We start from the raw sequence: 19,274 nt of genomic DNA on the forward strand, positions 1-19,274 counted from the left end.
CCCGGCCTGTGCCATGGAATCCTGCCTCGGGGACCCTTGCCCAGTCTCCCCTCCCTCGATCTCAGGCTTGTTGGGGGGGGGGGGCATCGGTGGTCCCGGCAGCGTCAGTGCCATCGAGGGGCAAGTTTATTTCTGGGGCCGGAGCTGGGCACGTATTCATCCACAGTCCCCTGGCTGGGGTCGGGGTGGGGGTGCGGCGAGCGCGCTGTAAGGGGTCCTGCGCTCAGTCTCACGCCTATCTGTTTGTCCTCAGCCCCGAGGTGCGTTCCGGATCCCAGTGCGCGTCTAGCAAGGAGCCTGAGTCCCGGGGAGTGCCGGCAGCGCCGCCGGCCGGTGCTCGGCGCGCCGGGCCATGCAGCGGCGGCCGCGGCCAACCTCGGAGCGGCGGTAGCGCCCCCTGTGAGGCAGCGGGAGATGCCCCGGCCACTGTGAACGGTGCCGACCGCCAGGACACGCTCAGCTACGGACACGCTCGGCTCTGCGCTTCCGCGACAGTCACCGGGGCGAGGGAGCGGCGAGCGCGGCACAGGCCGCCCGGCAGGGGCAGGGGAGACCGGCCGGTGCAGCGCGGGGACACGTACTCAGTCCGACTCGGGCTGGCACTGGCGGCTAGGGATGTCGTCCTGGACGAGGTGGCATGGACCCGCCATGGCGCGGCTCTGGGGCTTCTGCTGGCTGGTTGTGGGCTTCTGGAGGGCCGCTCTTGCCTGTCCCACGTCCTGCAAATGCAGCACCTCCCGAATCTGGTGCAGCGACCCTTCTCCAGGCATCGTGGCATTTCCGAGGTTGGAGCCTAACAGTGCAGACCCCGAGAACATCACGGAAATGTGAGTTCCTGGAGGTGCTCTTCCTCCTTCCTTTTCTCCTCGCCCCTTGGGCTGGGGCTGGCCCGGCATGTCTGTCCGGGACATGAATGTTGTCTCAAGTCTGGGGAGAAGTCAGACATACATGGGAGATGCAGGGCTGGGCCATCTGTCAGTTACCTGTTTATCTGGCTTGGGGCTGCTAACGCGGGGAGAAGGGGACCGTTGAAAATAAGTTTTAAGTATACCGTATGTGTCAATAACATAAATATATATGTTCTTTTCCGGGAGGGATTCCATATACACTCTATTTCAAAGCCCTGCTGGGTGTGCTTTAGGCTTTCCTTATGCAATAACTTAGTTTTGGACATTTTTCTTTCCTAAGGTGCTGAGTGTATGTTGGGTTCTAAGTTCCAGTAATATTTACTAGGAAGGAGGTTAAAATAATGAACTTTTGGAAATCTGTGGAAGGAGGTTAGAGTCGCCCCCTTAACATCATTCGCTGAGGTGTGGAGTTCACTGGTTTCCCTTTCCATTTTATAGATCAGATTTTTGTCAGGAGATGGCATCCAGAGCTGGCCTGGAAAATGGTCTGTAAGAGGAGAAGTTCTGAGTGTTGAAATGCGCTCTCTTGAAAGGGAAAATGTACTCGTCGGAAGCCTAAAAGCCTGGTCTGATTTAATTTGGACTTGACTTCCCAGAGATATAATTTTGAGACCATTTGGATTATAAATCTCAATTGGCCATTAAACACTATCCCAGGACTAGGTCGGATGATAAAGCAGTGTGTAGAATGCTGCCTTCAGCATGGGATGGACCCCTGTGTCCCTGGAAATGCCTGAGCTCTGATGCAGAAGCCAAATTGTGTATTTCTGTCCTCCTGTTCTGAGGGCTTGTCACAAATACATTACCAAGTGGGAATTCACCAGTGCCTTCCACAGCATTCCCTGTCACCCCTCCTAGAGGTGTCTTTTCTCCCCTTCGGGACTTGGTCGCTGCCTGCATTTCACTGGCATGAGATTTTATTCATCTGTGCAGAAGATCATAAGGCAAAGTTTCTCCGGTTTTCCTTACAGTGTTCCATGCTCAAATAGGCAGCCCTAAAAGTAGGGCTTGGGCTGTGGCCTTCCGGTTGGCGAGTGCGCATGCTTTTTTTCCTCCCCAGAAAACGCACACCCTGTTTCTGCCAGCGTAGTTGACTGAGATAACCTGTTTTTAATGTAAGTAAGAGACCTTCCTAGCCTCTGTTGTTTGTTCTTCTGGTGATGCTCATGTTCTAAGGCTCGGGCAGAAGGAAATGGCAGCAGCACAGAGGGGAATGTGCAGGCCTAGCAGAGCTGAGATGTGCTGGAAGGAACCAACTGTCAGGCTGGATCCAGGAGGCTGGGATCTGGGTTTTTTTTTTTTTTTTTTTTCTTCTTCTTTTTTGGCAAGGATCAGAGTAGGCAGAGCTGGAGAGGAAGGGTGGGTAGGGCCCCAACTGTGCTGGCCCTGGTTGGCCTGGTCAAAGTGTCTGTGGCCTTTTATCAGGATCTGTGTCTTTTTCAAGAGATGGGGAGTCCGTAGTCAGATGGAGGAAGCCATATGGAATTCAGAGCCCTTTGGACTATTTTGAGACCAGGGAGAGTGCCTTTATACAGTGAGACCTCTTGTTTTGTTGGTGGTGGTTTTGAAATTCTGTATTCGATGATGAATCTATAATGAAGGAAGAAAGGAGATCGAGCCAATCATTTTCACTGTAACATTTTTTTTAACTGTAATATTTTTAAGGCCCTAATCGGGGAAAAGGAAAATAAAACTCCCTTTAAGTATAAAAAACACTGTTTTAAACCTTAGTGGTCTTAGCTGCCTGGTATTAATGAAATCAATAGATTTGAGCTGAGCTTTCTTCTATCAGCTCTCACAACTGCTATTATTTCTGTAATACCTGATGGCAGGTACCCACTTCCAGGCTTAAAAAAAAAAAAAAAAAGGATGCTTTTTTATTTTTACCAAAGTGTTTGTTGTCAGTGGCACTCCTCATTTCTTCTGTTATTTATTTATTTATTTTTCTTTTGGTTGGAAAACCTGCTGAGATCGAGACCATGGGGAGGTGTGTAGGGTTAGTGTTTGGGATGGGGAATTACGTTCCTTGGTGACACTGACGGGGCTGCTAGATGTGAGTTCTGGGAAAAAGTCTGTGCTCAGCTCTGCCCCTCAGCTAGGTCTGAGCCCAGCGGGTTTGTGAGCTAGGGGCTTGTGAAATGTATCGAAATCCTTGTTTGGAAAGCACTTCGTATGATTATTTTGAATTCTGCTGTTTTGATATCAAAATGACATCAGTGGATGAGCTTGTTTCCCTGTCATCCATATATGACACCATCTGGCTCTTTTTCTTACATATTAATATTTGTTTGAACAGCTTTTGCATTCTTGGCCAGTGGATCCCAGCTACAGTTGGAACCAAATTACAGTTTTTTATTTCTTTTTTTACTTTGTTATGAGACCCAATGGTATTCCTAAAATAACCTGGTTGAAAGTTCCAGTTTAATGGTGCTTAGCTGAAACTTCCCGTTTCTCTTTTTTTCAATAGGAAAAATGGAAGTAAATAAACTATAATTAGAACATGCTGAAGCATCAGCTTACTATACCATTTAAAAATGGTCCATCAGTTAATATCCATACACTTGGGGAAAAGTACACCACGGCGCTCTTTGCGTTCAGAGAGAGCCCATGGTAGAACATTCTAAAACTATGTGCATAGATTTATTAAGAGGGAGAGTTTTATTTTTTTGCTTCTACGTGCATATTTTAAGCCAAGCTGACATTTCATTTTTAGAGTCATCGTTTGAGCCTGTTTTATCAAAAATTCTGTCCTAGTAATCTGTCTCATACTCTTTACCCACCAACATGATCTATTTCCCTACATCTCTCTTCTCTCTGTCCACAGAGACCTGCCCAACATCACACTGCTGCTTACACCTGCTTCTGTTACTCTGAGATGGTTATACCAAAGCCATGCTAGGTTAAATCTAAAACCAGTACCATCGTCCCATGTAAGTGGGATTCAAGAATCAAGCCTGTTGTTGGAGTTATGTAACTGGCTATTGGATCTCTGTTATATCAGGTGCCAAAATGTACTGCAAAGGACAAGTTCTGTCTCAGTCAAGTGCTAAAAGATATGGCTAAGATACAGCATGCATTTTTTTTTTTAATTGAGGTCAAAAACACCTAATATAAAGTGTACCATCTTAACCATCTTTCCGTGTATCATTAAGTAGCAGGAAGTGTTAAGTTTATTTATATGGTGGTGAAAGGGGGCATTTGTTTTTACATTGCTCCTATTTTATAGAGTTCAGTGATGGCCTTTTTCCTCTGAATTTTTGGGGGGTAGTTTCTGATTTCGGGGTCATATTTGGAGACAAGTATAATATTTTTCCTCTTAGTACAACATAAATAGCTTTTACTGCCAGAGCCTCTATGTGCAATAAATTGTTGGCTTGGTTAAGCGACTGTAATGTGATGTCATTAATACATTGATTTTGGCCCCCTTACCTTAGTAAGCTTTTCCACTGCAATTAATTGTACTAGAAACAAATATCTTGGCATTCGGAAGGATTCGGTGAGAGGCACCCATTTTTATTTTACTCTGATGTTTACCTCTCAGCCCCTCCACTGGGGGTTCTAGAACTGTGGATTGTGCTTTCCATGCATTTAAGATGCACAGAGTAAATTTTGAGTGTTGGTCGCATAAGCCACACCAGACTTGTTAATAAATAAGGCAGTCGAATTTGCATCATTAACACAACTTGCAAGTTGGAGTTGAAAACATGCAATCTTCCCGGTTGGAGGTATTTACAGAATTCAGCTCAGTACAACCATTTGAAGCCTCTTTGGTTTTAGCCCTTCGATCTCTGCATTAAGGAGGTTTTCATTACATTGGGCAAAACAATTAAAAAGGCCCTCGACCCTTCTGACCCTACTTTCTCCCCCTCCCCCTTCCCATCACCTCTCATTGACTATACAGGAAAATGTGTTTGATTTTTTTTTTTTTCTCCGAAAAGTGATATTTCCTTATGGGAATTCAGAGCACTAGAATTAGGGGAAGGGCCTGGGTTATGTGTTATTACAAGCAAGTAATGGGAAGTTGAGATAATGTGGTCACAGTTCCCCAGAGCTGAGTCTAGTTCTGTTTAAAATCTTTCACTGTTTCTATCCCATAAACCTCAGTTTGTGTCTGTTTCAGTATTCCCTTGTAAAGACATTTTTCTAAGCTGAGAAGTTGGCTGGACAGCTAAGAATTGAGGTCTCTTTCTCCCCAGGAACATTCTGTATGATCTCTTTGACTATATCTGGGTCGTCAGAGTATAAAACCTAGAGTTCTTGTTGAGCTGGGGAAGGGGAATTCCTTTCTTTTCTCTTTTCCTTTTTTGTTTTGTTTTGTTTTGTTTTGTTTTTTGTTTTCCTGTTTCTGTTTTTGTTTTTGTTTGGCCTTTGGTACTAAGCAAGTGCCCTCAGTGTTAACTCATTGCTCATCTTGGCTATTAGGGAAAAAAACACTATTAAACCGGTACTGAATACCATGCACTGACATTAGCCCTCAGACTAGCTTACTAGGTCTCTAGAGAGCTTCTTGTAGCTTCCAAAGCCATAGGGTAGAATGTGGCCTTGAACCTGCTGGCCTTGGTGCAATGCCAAGTTCTGGTGCCTCTTGGTGTTTATAGATCAACTGGATGATTTGGGGGACACATTATTTTGACAGGCACTTTTTTTTTTTTCTTCATTTGGTGTGTGTGAGAGAGAAAGGGAGAAGGGAACCCGTGAACCGTGGGTTAATAGCTGATTGACCATTTTCATAATCTACTTGGTCTAGTTAGTTTAACTTGCTAATCCCACCCCCCAGGTGGCAGAGGTCTGAGCCCTGCAGTGGCCCGATCATTTTCACTCCACTTTTGATTGCTGATCGATCTCCATTAAAGAAGGCAAAGAGCTCACATAATCAGGGTGCCTTCTTACCACTTTGGTCTCTGGGCTGTCCAAGGGACCGGGAAGTCAGTAAATATTGATCTGGGTGATGAAGAAGTGAGTGCTTGTGAGTGTTATAAAGCTGGGAAGGAAAGTAACGCATAGGTGTCAAGTTTACCTGTTGAAAAAAGAAAAACAGAATGAAAAGCCAGATGTCACAGAGAGCTGGAAACAGGAGTGACCTGATCTTGAAGCAGCCCCTTACTCTCTAGGCCTGAGCTTGTCAGATGTAAACCAAGGGCTTTGGATTCCGTGTTCAGCCACGTTTCTCCTGGCTCTGAGGTTCCACCAACTTTCAGTTATGGAGATCATGTGGTTTGTACATCAGTTAGGAAGCAGAGGGTGGTGTGAGAGTCTGAGGGCCTTTGGTGACAATGTCAGATGTGCCTGTGTTCAGTGTCTGCCCTGAATCCCCCCAAGCTGATGACATGTTCGTGCTGGGCTGCGGAGTCCAAAGACACACACACACACAGAGTCACCTAGAATTGGTACCACAGAAGGAGAAGGTCTCAGAAATGCTTGGTTCTAGCCCCCTCTGCAGGAACCAGGCCCGGAAAGTCTCCTAAGCTGTGGTACGTTAAAGACAGCGTGGGTCTAGAAGCTCTTTCTCCTAACATTCAAAGGAAGGTGGCATGGCCCTTGCTTCAGGGTTCCTCCCTTTTGTTCTGCACCAGCGGACTAACCCCAACCGCAGCCCACCATTTTGGGAAGTGTCAGTGATGTGAAGACATGCTTAGTACCAGACCAAATCTGGGCCACGCTGTCTCTGCAGGAGACAGAGCATTTCAAAAGTGCCTGAGCTACCGACCCCAAAACAATGGTCTTACTTTCTTTCATGTTGGAAGAAATACATTTTTTTTTGTTTTGATGACAGTGTTTGTTTTTGTTGTTTTTAAATTTCAAAACTTTTCTTCTCTAAGCCATTCATACATAAAAGTCAGGCTGCAGAGAAAACCTTCCCGACCTGGCAGCAATGTGGGACACTAACCTTGTGCCTGCTGGACCACGTTGGTGGTTGGGTGTGGAGGGAGGGCAGAGCGGACCCGGCAGAATGCCAGCTGCTGCCCCTGGAGCCTTTGCCACCATCAAGGGTAGTTGTGTCAGTGGAGGCCCCCCCAGACCTTGTGCAAAGCCCGTCTTTTCTCCTATGCAAGACCAGGGGCCAGAGTGTACTCATTCTTTCCTGCCTTCTCTTTTTGTCACTGACTTCTCTCTTTGCTCAGGATTGATGGCTGAGCTCAATGACTAGCCACTGAGCAAGCTTAAAGATTGTTGACTCACATGTAGAATTATTATCAGCCAGTATCTCGCTTAGGGCTCTGTTTGCTCAGCCCCACTTTCCCAAATTTGGCACGAGAGTAGAAGCAGTTTTAGGAGAAGTGTAGAGAGCTTCCAATAAATGTTCACAAGTTAAGCGGCATGGCGGTGGGAAGGAGGTGGACTGGGGCTTCTCCCCATGGTACCCATCACCCTCTCCCCCTGCACCATGCGTTAGATTATCAAGAGATAAATGATTTGTGTGTCCTTTGGAATATGGCATCCTCTCCTAGAGAATAAAAATGGTAACAATTACACACCATCTAGAATCTCTTTTCTATTGCAAATGAGGACCTATTGCTGCTATTCCATACCCCATGCTTTCCTATAAAGTTCATATCCCAACAGCCCTTGGGGCACACAGACACACACACACCAGGACTCTGTGTGTGTATGTGATGTGTCTGTGGAGATGGAAACATATATATAAAACTCCATTAGGTGTAGTACTCTCAGATTTAACTATCTGAAAGTGTAAAATTTTCCTAATAATTTAGGATTTACTTCCTGAAACCATTTAGACTTTTTTCTTTTTCCGTTGAACTGTAACTGGCACACAACATTAGTTTCAGGTGTACAACATAATGATTTGATATTTGTGTATATCGCCAAACAATCACCGCCGTGAGTCTAGTCTTGAGATGAGAAGCTTGGAAGATCTATTCCGTTCTCTCCATAACTTTCAAATATACAACACGGTATCAACCGTAGTCACCACGCTGTACATGACCTCCTCCCAACCCAGACTTTTAATTTTGTTTTAATCATTCTGGATTTCTTTTGATGAGAACTTGAGTGAAGAAGGGAGTGTTAGTCCTTTGACGCCATTACCCAACCTGGCTACTCATGACCCATCGTGTCTGCCCTCTGTGATCACTTCTCAGCATCAACAAAACAATGAGGCATTTGGGGACATTTCTACAAGACTGTAATTTAAATAAAAAGATGGTCGAACTTTGGTTTCACCCTTGAAACATAGCACACTCTCAAAAGGGAGGCTCTTCTAAACTCCAGGTTTTGTTACCAGTTCTCTCTGTTTCGTGTGCCCTCCACCCTTTTCCCCGTCCTTTCTTGCGAGGTGGCAGAGGGGCCTGGCCCTGAATTCTCTGACAGCCCCTTGCTTCCCATCTCAAGCCTTGGTGCGCCTCTCCGTGCAGCGTGTGAACAGGGCTGGGCAGGGCTGGGCAAGTGGGAGCACAGCATGGTGGCCTCTGCGTTCTCTGGCAGGTGCAGAGAAACCCCAGCGCCGCCCAAACCAGGACACCTTTGTAGTTGGCTCCCAGGTTCAAGGTGGGGCTCTGCAGCGCCAGCCCAGTCTGAGGGTGGTGGCAGATTTTGCTCCTGGACTCCTCCTGGGCTTCTTCCCTTGGTCACTCTTCTTTCTCCTTCCTCTGGTTCTGGTGGTGTTTCTTATCCTCCTCCCCACTGCCCCCAACACACACACACACACACACACACACACACACACACACTCAGGCAGGCACCTGGCTACAAAGCCCCTTTAACGGATCATGAGGAAATGTTGGGTTGCAGGTCCTGTGGGTTGACCGTGACCTTTCCCACTGAACCTGGTTTTGTAAGTTCAACACAGCTGGAGAAGCAGCAGTGTCCAGGAGCCTGGCATGATTGGAAGGGGCACGGGGCGGTGAGGTGGGGTGTGGGTTTCACGTCCACACTTTCACGGCATCTGACCCGGCATCCCAGGGAAGCTGAAATGGTCAGAACACACATCCAGGGGCCGGTGTTCTGAGCAGATGTGAACATGTGGATTTGCCGATGTAATTACTGAAAAGTACATGAAGTACAGGTGGAGAGTCCTGTTGAGTAAACTGTCCCTGACGGGGACCAAAAAAAATCCTCTTTTTTTTTTTGCCTACAATACAGCAGAACCTTCCTACTTGGTGGGCTTGTTCCTAGTCTTTGCCCCTCTCTACGCATCTCTGCCATACTGTGTGGGTGTGGTCTTCCTAAAATGCTGATCTAATTATGTCCCTGCTTCTAACGGCCCTGTGGTGCCTCCTGTTTGTCCTTATTTTGTTTTTATTTTGTAGTTCGAAAGCAAACAACACTCCAGATTGTCACTCCATTGTTCCATAATAAGGCAGATAACAATCTCAAGGACCCAAACGCACAGATCAGCTTTACAGTTGTTTCCTACACCAATAGACCTATAAAGGAGAACTAACTAATTATAACTGCAAGCTTGCTGGGTGATCTTGGAATTAGAGCAAGGGCACTTAATTCTGCATTTAAAATGTTAAATGGCATTAAGCTAAGCTTGCCGGAGGCATCCATCTCCATAATGGGAGTGCCTTCACAAAGGGAATGCAGAACTTGAAGTACTTTGGCGAGGACCTGTGTCTCCTGGATGGACACTCCTTTCTCTCTCCTTCATTTACTGCCCAGCACCAATTCTGAGTGACACGTTCTTTCTTTGGAAAGGTTAAGTGCCTTCAGCCAAGCCTTGCTCAAGCCTGGGAACCTTTCAGATTCATAAAGTGGTTTTGCACAACTTTTCTCTGAAATGCATTCATTTTACCATATGAAATTTTATTTGTGATTAGCTTTTTTTAAAGTTATATTTGAACGTGATAAATGCAAACAGTGCAAAGGAATGTATCATGAAAAGTTAACCCCTCTTACCTCTCAGCTTCCTAGAAAGAGTCTACTCACATATATGAGTGTATACATATGTCCTTTTTGTTTGTACACACATGAAAGAGTACTATACCCACTGTCCTGCAGGTCGGTATTTTGTTTTGTTTTGTTTGCTTTTTACATAAGGCTGTATCGTAAAAGTGTTTCTCTATCAGCACATGTACACCAGCCTTAACTGCTCGAAGCCACTCAGTAGTCCATTGAAGGAATAGGCTTTTCTTCATTAACCAACCTCCTTTTGAACAACCTTGCACGCAAGTTCTTGCACACGTGCGTGATTTTATCTATAGGAAAAGTTCCTAGATTTTGAATTGCAGGGACATTTGTAAGATGTTTGTGAATTTTTACAGATACCGGCTGATGTGTCTGCAAAGCAATCACATCATTTCATTCTCCCACCCAGCCAGGAAGCACCGGTGGTTCTATCTCTAAGCCATATTATTCGTTACCAAACCTTTTGACCTTTGTCGGTCCTATTCCTGGGCACTCGTATTCACCACTGCATTATTTGACAATTCAGTAATTATGATCTGGGTTGAAAGTCTATGTGTCTGCAAGTTATTTGTATTCTTTTTCAGTGAACTATGTTTGTCTTATCCCTTAGCTATTTTCTTTATCTATTGGGTGGGTGGCCTTTTGAAAAGTGAATTCATGGGCACCTAGGTGGCTCGGTAGGTGGAGCCTGTGTCCGCAGCTCCTGGTTTGTGCTCAGGTCATGATCTCAGGGTCATGAGATCAAATCCTGCATTGGGCTCCACACTCAGTAGGGAGCCTGCTTAAGATTTTCTTTCTCTCCCCCTTTGCCTCTCACCCTCGACTTGCACACTCTGTCTCTCTCTCTCTCTCAAATAAATAAACAAATCTATAAAGAAATGGATTCATAAACTCTATTTAACAAAAAAGAAAATTTATACCTTTCCTAATGTTTTGCTTGTCTTCTGATGTTGGTTATGGCATTTCTTCTTTTTGGTATGTTTTTTGGTAGTATATTTTATATATTTTAGTAGTAAATATATTGTATATTTTTTGGAGTAAAATTTATTATTTCCTTTATGGCTTCTGTGTGTAAATGTGACTACAAGTCCGCCCCCCTCCCGAGAGTATTAAAAAAGTCATTTTCTTCTACTACTTTCACTATTTCATATTTAAAGCTTTGCTCCATCTGGATTTTCAGCATACAAAGAGTAAGGTAACAAAAAAATAGTTTGGTGATTTTTTTCAAGATAGTTAATCAGGTCTCTTGGTGCTGTAGATTACATAATTCTACCTGTCCCCCAGTAATTTCAACTAACAATTTGGGCCATTTTAGGATCTATCCATTATGCTAATCAGTCTGTCTATTTACTTGTCAGCACTATACTTTTAATCTCCTAAAGCTTTATATATTGTTTTTTTTTTCTATTCAAAGTATTAGTCTTTCTCACTAGTCTTTTCTTTCAGAATATTCAGTTATTTTTGCATGATCATTTTTCCATACAGACTGTAGGAATTGCTTGCCTAGCTCTCCCCACATTGTGTTGGTGTTTTAAACGAAGACAGCATTACATTTATATATTTAGACCAGTCTTACTGAGTCTGAAAAGCACTGGATCCTCAAATTCAAACCTCTTGTCTCCTATCTTGCCTTTTCCTTTGTTCGGTGAGATAATACAGCCTCTCTGAGCTTTGGGTTTCCCTTTTGGAGCTATGCTCTTAATGAATTCTCTGGCTTCTGCCTGAGACACCTTTCCCCTGCCTTCTGTCTCTGGCTAAATTCCCCTGCCTCCCTGCCTCTGGGCTGTGTCCCCACACTGTGCTCTCTCCCAACTCCAGAACAGGTCACTTAATGACATAAATGCGTGCCTGACTTCCAATGAGTACACACCACGAGGACATAAGTGACATGAAGGTGAGGACCACATGCATCTCGTTCACACTCTTCCCCAGCACCCAGCACAGTGCCCTAGATCTCCACCCCGTACACAGGCACGTGGACGTACAGACGTGCGTGCATGCACTCCCCTACACATCTATCACTGAGATTTCCAAATGAGAGCGCATACTAGCTGTCCTTTGGGCTGTCAGTTAGGGAAATTTCTAGCCATGACTTTTTAGTCATTGGGTTAAGATGTTTGTTGGAATAAGTAACCTTTATGGAATTAAATACAATGCTGGTTCATGCACAGTGTAAAAAAAAAAAATCAGTTCACTGTAGAGACTGCGTAGTTATAGCTGGAAAGGAAGAAAGGCAAAGCTTTGCTGGGGCTGGCATCTTGTGTATTCAATAGGAAGGAGGGACAGAGAAGAAACGGGAGGAAGAGGGCAAGCAGATGACGAAAGGGGCACAACAGCCCAACTCAACACCAGAGGCAGATCTGAGGGAGAAGAATCATTCTAGGGACATCTGATCTCCAGCAAACAAATAGGTCTAATGAGAAAGATCTGTGGTTTTTCTGTTGTGTAAGAGCTAAGAATGGCTATCCCTGTGGCTCAGTTACAGTTCTCCCTGTGACGGCCTTTCTAGGGCTTCACTTACAAAGTGATTCTGGTGTGAGGTTGCAGATGTGATTTATCCTTCTTGTACCATGGCTGGTAGAGGCTGTTCATTTTTCTTAAAGGACTGCAGACTCAGGAGTATAAAAAAGATAGTGTGTCAGGTCCAGGTGAACGTACCATCCGATACATATACTTTTGTGTCTTTGCAATCAAGGTGCGTTGGGCTGATCCTGTGACTGTTCTGTGGGACTTCCTTTATATTTATAATAATTAACACTATCAGGCATCTCGAAATTTTGATCGTTGTTTGCGAAACCGATCATAAAACAACTGATAGACATATGAGATTGGGAGGATTTTAAAAGAGAGTGGGGAAGTATATAGGTGAACAGATTGTGTTGAATAATCCAAAAAGATAATTTCCCCTTGAGATAAATAACATCCATTTATTTATGTTTATGAGCTGCAGTATGTTCATAATATACATACAAATGAAAATAGTTTAGACTCCATGTGTATTTTGAAAGTTAAATTTTTAAAAAGGAATGAGCATTGTGGAACCAACACATGATGTTTACGTCTCATGAGAAAAGTCGTAGTTCTAGTTGAGTCGTTGGCTCTCATGGTGACCCTCTGGGGGTGAACCTACCATTTCATTTATTCTTTTGCGAAGTTTCTCTCTCACCAATGAAGAGTGTCTTCTGGCATGTTGAGGGCACTCTTGAGCTTTTTATTTGCCTCAGTCTACCCTAGAAAGTCTTTCCTCTCCTTTCATTGTGTTTTATAGCTACATACAGTTCAGGGGACAAAAGATATTCTGTTGACAAAGTCCTCTTTTCCCACAGGTGGCTGAATTGGAGGACAGCAGTGGACTGTTTATACATATATGTGTTGATCGATTGGTCAATTCATTCATTTATTCAGTCAGTGAGTCAGTCAACAAATATGTTTTTGAACATGTCCTGCCCACCAGGCATTTTTCTGGGTCCTGAGTAACAAGACTAAGGCCAGCTCCCAATTTTATATGGCCTGTTGAAGGGCACCAGTGGGGGTCCCCAGTCAGGTCACCCCCCACCCTCCTCTCTTGAAGTTCTGAGGAGAGTCTAGCCTGTACGTTAGAACTCCATCCACACCACCACAGACAGCAGCCCCAGACATTCCCTGTCCCCCACACTGCTGTCCCTAGGAGTGAGTGTATCTAATAATAGCACGGCTGCACCCTCGGGAGGACAGACTTACAGAGAAGGCCTATATGAGCTCTGGGAGTGGACTCAGGGTTCTTGGGTGGGGAATTCTGGAATCCTCCTAAGTCAACCAGGAAAAGTGTATGAACATCCTGTTGGCCCTGTAGACTCACTATCTCATCTGGAGGAACTTGGCTGGAGGACCACCAGAGAGAGGGCCACTGATGTCCCTGGACACTGCCCAGAGCAAAGGGAAAATGCCTCTGGGCCTCTGCCCTGGGGATCTGACCTCTTCCTCAGCGTAGTTTTGGGTTGGGATGGCTCTGGAATAGAGGGGACTTATGCCATGGGAGTGTACATAGGGAGTGGGCAGGGTACCCAGACTGCTCCTACTGTTGCCATGGCCCTCTCCTCAGAGGGATTGTCAAGCACAGGGCTCCATGTTTCCAGCAAGGACAGCGCATGGAGATTCCCCCCCACCGACCATATCATCAGCTTTGAGCTATCACAGACCCAGAAAGACCGGCCAAGCCCAGATCTGTCCCCAGCAGCGAATGGGGACTGTTCAACGTCAGTAGTTACCAGCTCCCACCTTTCTCTTTTCCCCATACAGATTTTTAAATGTCCCCTGAAAGGTCTAGATCTGAATGCAGTATTTTAAGAATCAGCTCATTCTGGCTGAATATATATATGTTTGGGCTTTTTTTTTTTTAGTGGTACCCTAGGAGGATCCTGGGATTCTGCAAACTGTGTCTAAAAGTCCCTTTCCTCATCATTTCTTTTCCCGAATTGAGAAATCACTGAAAATGTCCATTGGCAGACAGAGGAGGGTCAACAATGTAATTTGTCATTTTCTTCGGGCCTTTGTGTCAGTGAGGGATGCAGGCTGGCAGGCAGGGTTGCTTGGTGGGTAGAGAGCCCCTCTGTGATGCTGGTCTGCCCCGCTACTTTGGGATGAGTTACTCAAGTTCTCTGTGTCTCAGTTCCCCATCTGTCAAAGGGGACAATCAGAACCTTTCTCATGGGGTTTCTGTGAAGTTAAAATGAGCTGATACATGTAAAATGTTCATACCTAAAACATAAAGCTCAGGTGTTTTTATTTTGTGTGGGTCTTCCTGACTATATTCTGAAGGACAGTAGGCTCCTTGGGGCTCCGGGAGCTGGGAAAAGCTGGAGAATCTGCCTGGAGCATGGCACTGGACAGGCGCTGGGGTTAAGAGGACAGAGGTAAAGGACATTGGCTCCCTTTAGTGCAACTGTTGCCCTTTTGCTTTTTCTGTGACTCTCCTGTGTGGGACCCGGCAGGCTCCGCCGAGTGGGACCGGACCCTTGGTGTGCTGAGCAGTCCTGGCTCTGCTGTAGCTATCATTCAGGTCACGCTCTTTGTTCTGCAACTTTGTTTTGTTCTGTAGTCCCTGTCCATTTTATTTATTAGGCTGTTGATAACAGCTCCCTGGGAGTCTGGAGGTCTTCAGTTACTTTGTACATCATTTTCTCTTTTAACTGTCTCTCTCACTCTTTAATTGTAAAGCCTTTAAAAAGAAAGATCTTTTAATACATTGTGGTGGAATAACATGAAATTTACTATCTTAACCATTTTTATGGGTATATTTCAGGGGCGAAAGTTCATTCACACTTGTGTGCCACCTACCCTCCATCTCCAAAACCCTTTTCATTTTGCAAAACTGAAACTCTGTACCCATTAAACAACTCTCCACTCCCCTCCCTGCCGCTCCAGGCAACCTCACTTTTACTTTTGATCTGTGGTGAATTTGACTAACCCGGGGTACCTCAAAAATACACATCCTTTTGAACTGTGATGCATTCCTTGAATTAAAAGTTTTTGTAAGAGATCTGTTTAGGATTTTTAGATGCACTCACACTTCCTTTCTGCAAAATAGCTTCTCTGTATTGTGGCCTTACACAACCACTTATGACTGGGATCCCTTTTCAGCAGCATCTTTGTAGTTTCACTCCAAAGAAAGTAATCTCTAACCTTCTATAAAAATGACTAAAGGTTAACATGTGAAGTGAAATCAGTGAAGATAAAATTGGAAGTGTTGCTCACATTCTATCGCTCTCCTTACTCCCACGGCCTATAAATGTTGGATGAAAAATTGTGCCAAAATCAAAACAGACCTTCACACAGAGATCCTAAAATTTTACCACTTGAATCATTCTCTTTTCTTGACGTTGTGCCTGATGCTCATTTTTCTCTGTGCCGTGCTTGATCTTTCCTAAAGCTGGAGCAGAAATATTAGTTCCAAAAATGCTCTTCGTATGGAATGATTTGACCTGACCGGAGGCCAAGAGCTTTCAGAACTGTGTTCTGTTGTGATTAGTGCTGACTTGAATGCTTCTTAGAATTCTTAAGGCCTGGGCTAATCATTGGAAGTTCTTCACTAGGCATAAGTGAAACATTGATTGGCCTAGAATAGCAGGGAAAGAGGAATAAACATTTTTTTTTTTTAATGCAAGATAATTTATGCATCAGATTGGAGTTGCAGGAAGATTTTGTGAACAGTCACCCTGAAACCTAGAAACATGGTGGATGAAATTATTTAATCTGTTTCTTGAAAATGACTCCAGGTAATTCTGTAGTCTTGGCCTGTTGGTCATAATGGCCACTTCATTTGCATTGAATGAATGTTAGAAATGTCACGGTTATTCACTTTATCATCAGTATTGGAATACTGGCCATAATTACTTTACACAGGAAGGTCAATAAGGTAAAAACGAGAGGGAGGGAATAAGGAGTGAAAAAAGGGGCTAGGACTCCCAACTAACTCGAATGGTTGACATAGTTGCTGTAACTGAGCGCAACATTTGTTCTCAACTTCCTGGCAGTGAAAAGAGAAGCTCATTATTGATAAAGAGAATGCCTACTAATTCCACAGGAACATAGCTTTGTCTGGCACTATGTTCTGAAAGGAATTTCTTTTGCAGGGACAATGAGTGATGTAATTTGTGGCTTTTGTGAAACACACAGAAGGAGATTTCATTTTCTCCTTACTGAGAAAGCCAGTGACAGTTGGGGGAAGTGACAAGGACATCAATTCTGCAAGGAGGCTAAAGTGGCCCCTAAATTTAATCTCCCAGGGCTGTCATTATAAAACTGATGCCACATGGGAGCTTGGTCTGCCGTCTCCTTGGCTGACCAGGCTTTGCTGGACTAGAAGCTGGATGGCAGACGATTTGACGTTGTCCCCTCTGACCAGAGCCTGGAAAATTTTAATCTCTGGTACTGGGTAAGGCCAGATCCATTCTCTTTGGAACTCAGACAAGCAGATGGAGGGGCTGACACCCTTTTACAAAGACCAAGCAGCCCAGCCTCTGTGCTCATCCAGGTGGAAGCTACCTTGTCCGCAGCTGCAGATGGGCTGGGAAGGTGCTGGCAGACAGACCGAGGCCAGCAGGGAAGCAGCCCTCTGATGGCCCCACAGTGTGGACCATTGAGACCTTGGAGTTCCTTCCACAGAGCACAGCAGATGTGGGTGTAGTCTAGAAGCTGCTAGGAGCACGTGTGACCAGATGGCTTCCCAGCCAGAAGAAAAGCCTGCTCAGGCTCCTGAGGTGCCCCCAACCCCAAGAGAGCCGGCCCCTCGAGGGCATCCAGGATGAGTTAGCTGCATAGCACAGCCCCAGTCCCCCCAGTGAGCCGACTCGTGTTTCTGGGGGTTTCATACTGACCGACATTAGACAATACCCTCCCACACTAAAAATTTTAGCTTGACTATGAACTTGAGCCCCTTTCTTGACAGTAGTTGACTGTTGGACCCTTTCCACCCTGGGGCTCTTCGTTTAATATGGTGAAACTCCATCACAGTGAGTGTTTTTTTACTTGTCCTTCCATTTACTCATGGTAGGTGGTTGTGACTTCTCAAACACTCTGAGACCTAATGTGAACTGTGCAATGATTATTAAATTAGTTGGAAAGAAAACAGTGTGTTTTTTGGTCAGGAAAAAAAAAAAAAAGCCCATATCCCTTGCTTCTTCTGGGGCTTATATTTACCACTCTGTCAAGTATAAAATTAAACTTGGCTATGTTTCTGTCAGTTTCAGTTTTTAACAACAGAGGAAGCATGTAAAGCTTCTGGGACAGGTAGAAGGGACTTTTTAAACAAAAATGAGGTATTTCTGTTGTGGGCCTCTGTGTCATTTTCTTTGACGAGACTCGTTGTAGAGGTGTCTGTGTGTGGAGATGACCTATCAGTGGAGGAGGATAGTTGGAGCATTGACGTCTCAGGCGAGCATTAAGTCAGGTGTCACAGAATCTTTCCATGGGTCAGTGAAATAGCCAAGATCAGTGGGAATGGGACCAGCTGGAAATGTGCCCCAAACCTCCAGGGGTGGTGTTACTCAGCTCGTCGCGACCCTTGCCAGGAAGAAATGCTCGTCCAGTTTGGCGGACCTTCAGGTTGTTGTTGTTGTTTTTTTAAAGAATATGGAAATTCAGAATTAATAAAATGTGAAATTTTGGAAAGTTGGCAGCTAATAAGAAAACATGAAAAAATAAAATAAAAGGACCCCACATTGACTAGATGTCGATCTGGACCACATGCGGAAAGTTGGCGGCTAAGAAGAAAATGTAAAAAAATAAAATAAAAGTAAGGACCCGCATTGAGTAGATGTCGATCTGGATCTCATGTGATTGCTGTGACTTCTGGTCAGCTTATAAGGTTTACTTGTCACATGATTTGTAGGCTGGAGTCCAGTCATAAGTCTGTGTGGAAGGCTATCCTAGTAAGTCCAATTAAACTCACCTTTCCTGGGGAGAAGACCAGCATTTTTTTTTTAAAAGATTTTATTTATTTGACACACAGAGAGAGATCTCAAGTAGGCAGAGGGGCAGGCAGAGAGAGAGAGAGGGGAGGAAGCAGGCTCCCCGCGGAGCAGAGAGCCCGACTCGGGGCTCGATCCCAGGACCCTGGGATCATGACCTGAGCCGAAGGCAGAGGCTTTAACCCACTGAGCCACCCAGGCGCCCCAAGACCAGCATATTTTATATAGAAAGCCAACTTTAAGGTTTTTTTTTTTTTTTTCCATCATCATTTCTCTGGTTATCAATTGTGGTGTTCCTTGGTGGTAACACCCTTGTTTCTCGAGAGAGAAGAGGAAAATGCTGTATAAATACTCAGAAACCCAGAGGGTAATTTTCCTTCATACCAGTTTGCTGCTGTTTTCTTATAATGTGTGTGCTGAAGGGAACAGAGACGTTATCAAGTCTAAATGTCCTCTTTCCCGGGTGTGGGCTCTGGAGGCGGGCTGAGAGTAAGCTCGGCCGCTGCGGGGTGACCAGGACAGCCCTGGAACCTCCGTCCTCTGCTGATTGTTGGTCATGACTAGCATTAATGGAGGTCCTCACATGGGACCTCTGATGCCCTCATGGGGCGGTCTCCTAATCTCCCCAGTACCCTGACAGACAAGGCTGTGGAGTCCTGGGGACTTGCCCCTGGTCCCCTCGTCATAGAGCTCATAAGAGGTGAAGCTAGTGGAGTGCATTTATCCCTTGCACGACTCCAAAGATGATTTCCCAGCTACTCGAATTCCTAAATCCCTGGGGTAGTCAAGCTCTTCTAGGAAACTGCAGTTCCCAGAGTGTGGCATTGTGGAAAGTTCTGCAGATTTCTCTTTGATCACCGGTTACAGCTCTATGTCCACAGAATGCACGAGAGCCTCTTGTAAAATGTCCTTGTTTCTCTCCATCGACCCTTGTTTTTAGGCCTTGATTACCTGTGACATTTTAGAAATGTTCTGTACCAAAGGTTCTGGATTTACATGTCTGTAGCCCTCGTGGTGTGATACAGCAGCCCTGAGCTCAGACTCTCCAGGC

The 19,274-nt window shown here is 45.0% G+C and overlaps 1 protein-coding gene across 3 annotated transcripts in view; it reads left to right on the forward strand.

The window, feature by feature from the left end:
- The first annotated feature begins 257 nt into the window (after nucleotides 1–257).
- The window catches only part of NTRK2 (neurotrophic receptor tyrosine kinase 2), a 323,213-nt gene continuing 304,196 nt past the window's right edge, over nucleotides 258–19,274 (forward strand). For 2 of the 3 annotated variants that reach the window (XR_007122296.1, XM_047700253.1), the window contains exon 1: nucleotides 431–827. Coding sequence is in view for 2 of the 3 variants with exons in the window: in XM_047700253.1 (XP_047556209.1) it covers nucleotides 616–827 (212 nt within the window). In the remaining variant the exon portion in view is untranslated. Of the gene's footprint in view, nucleotides 828–19,274 lie in introns of all 3 variants that reach the window. The other variant, XM_047700252.1, reaches the window with a different exon arrangement.

Source organism: Lutra lutra, chromosome 13, assembly GCF_902655055.1.
Source record: "Lutra lutra chromosome 13, mLutLut1.2, whole genome shotgun sequence".
NCBI classification, from domain to species: Eukaryota; Metazoa; Chordata; class Mammalia; order Carnivora; family Mustelidae; genus Lutra; species Lutra lutra.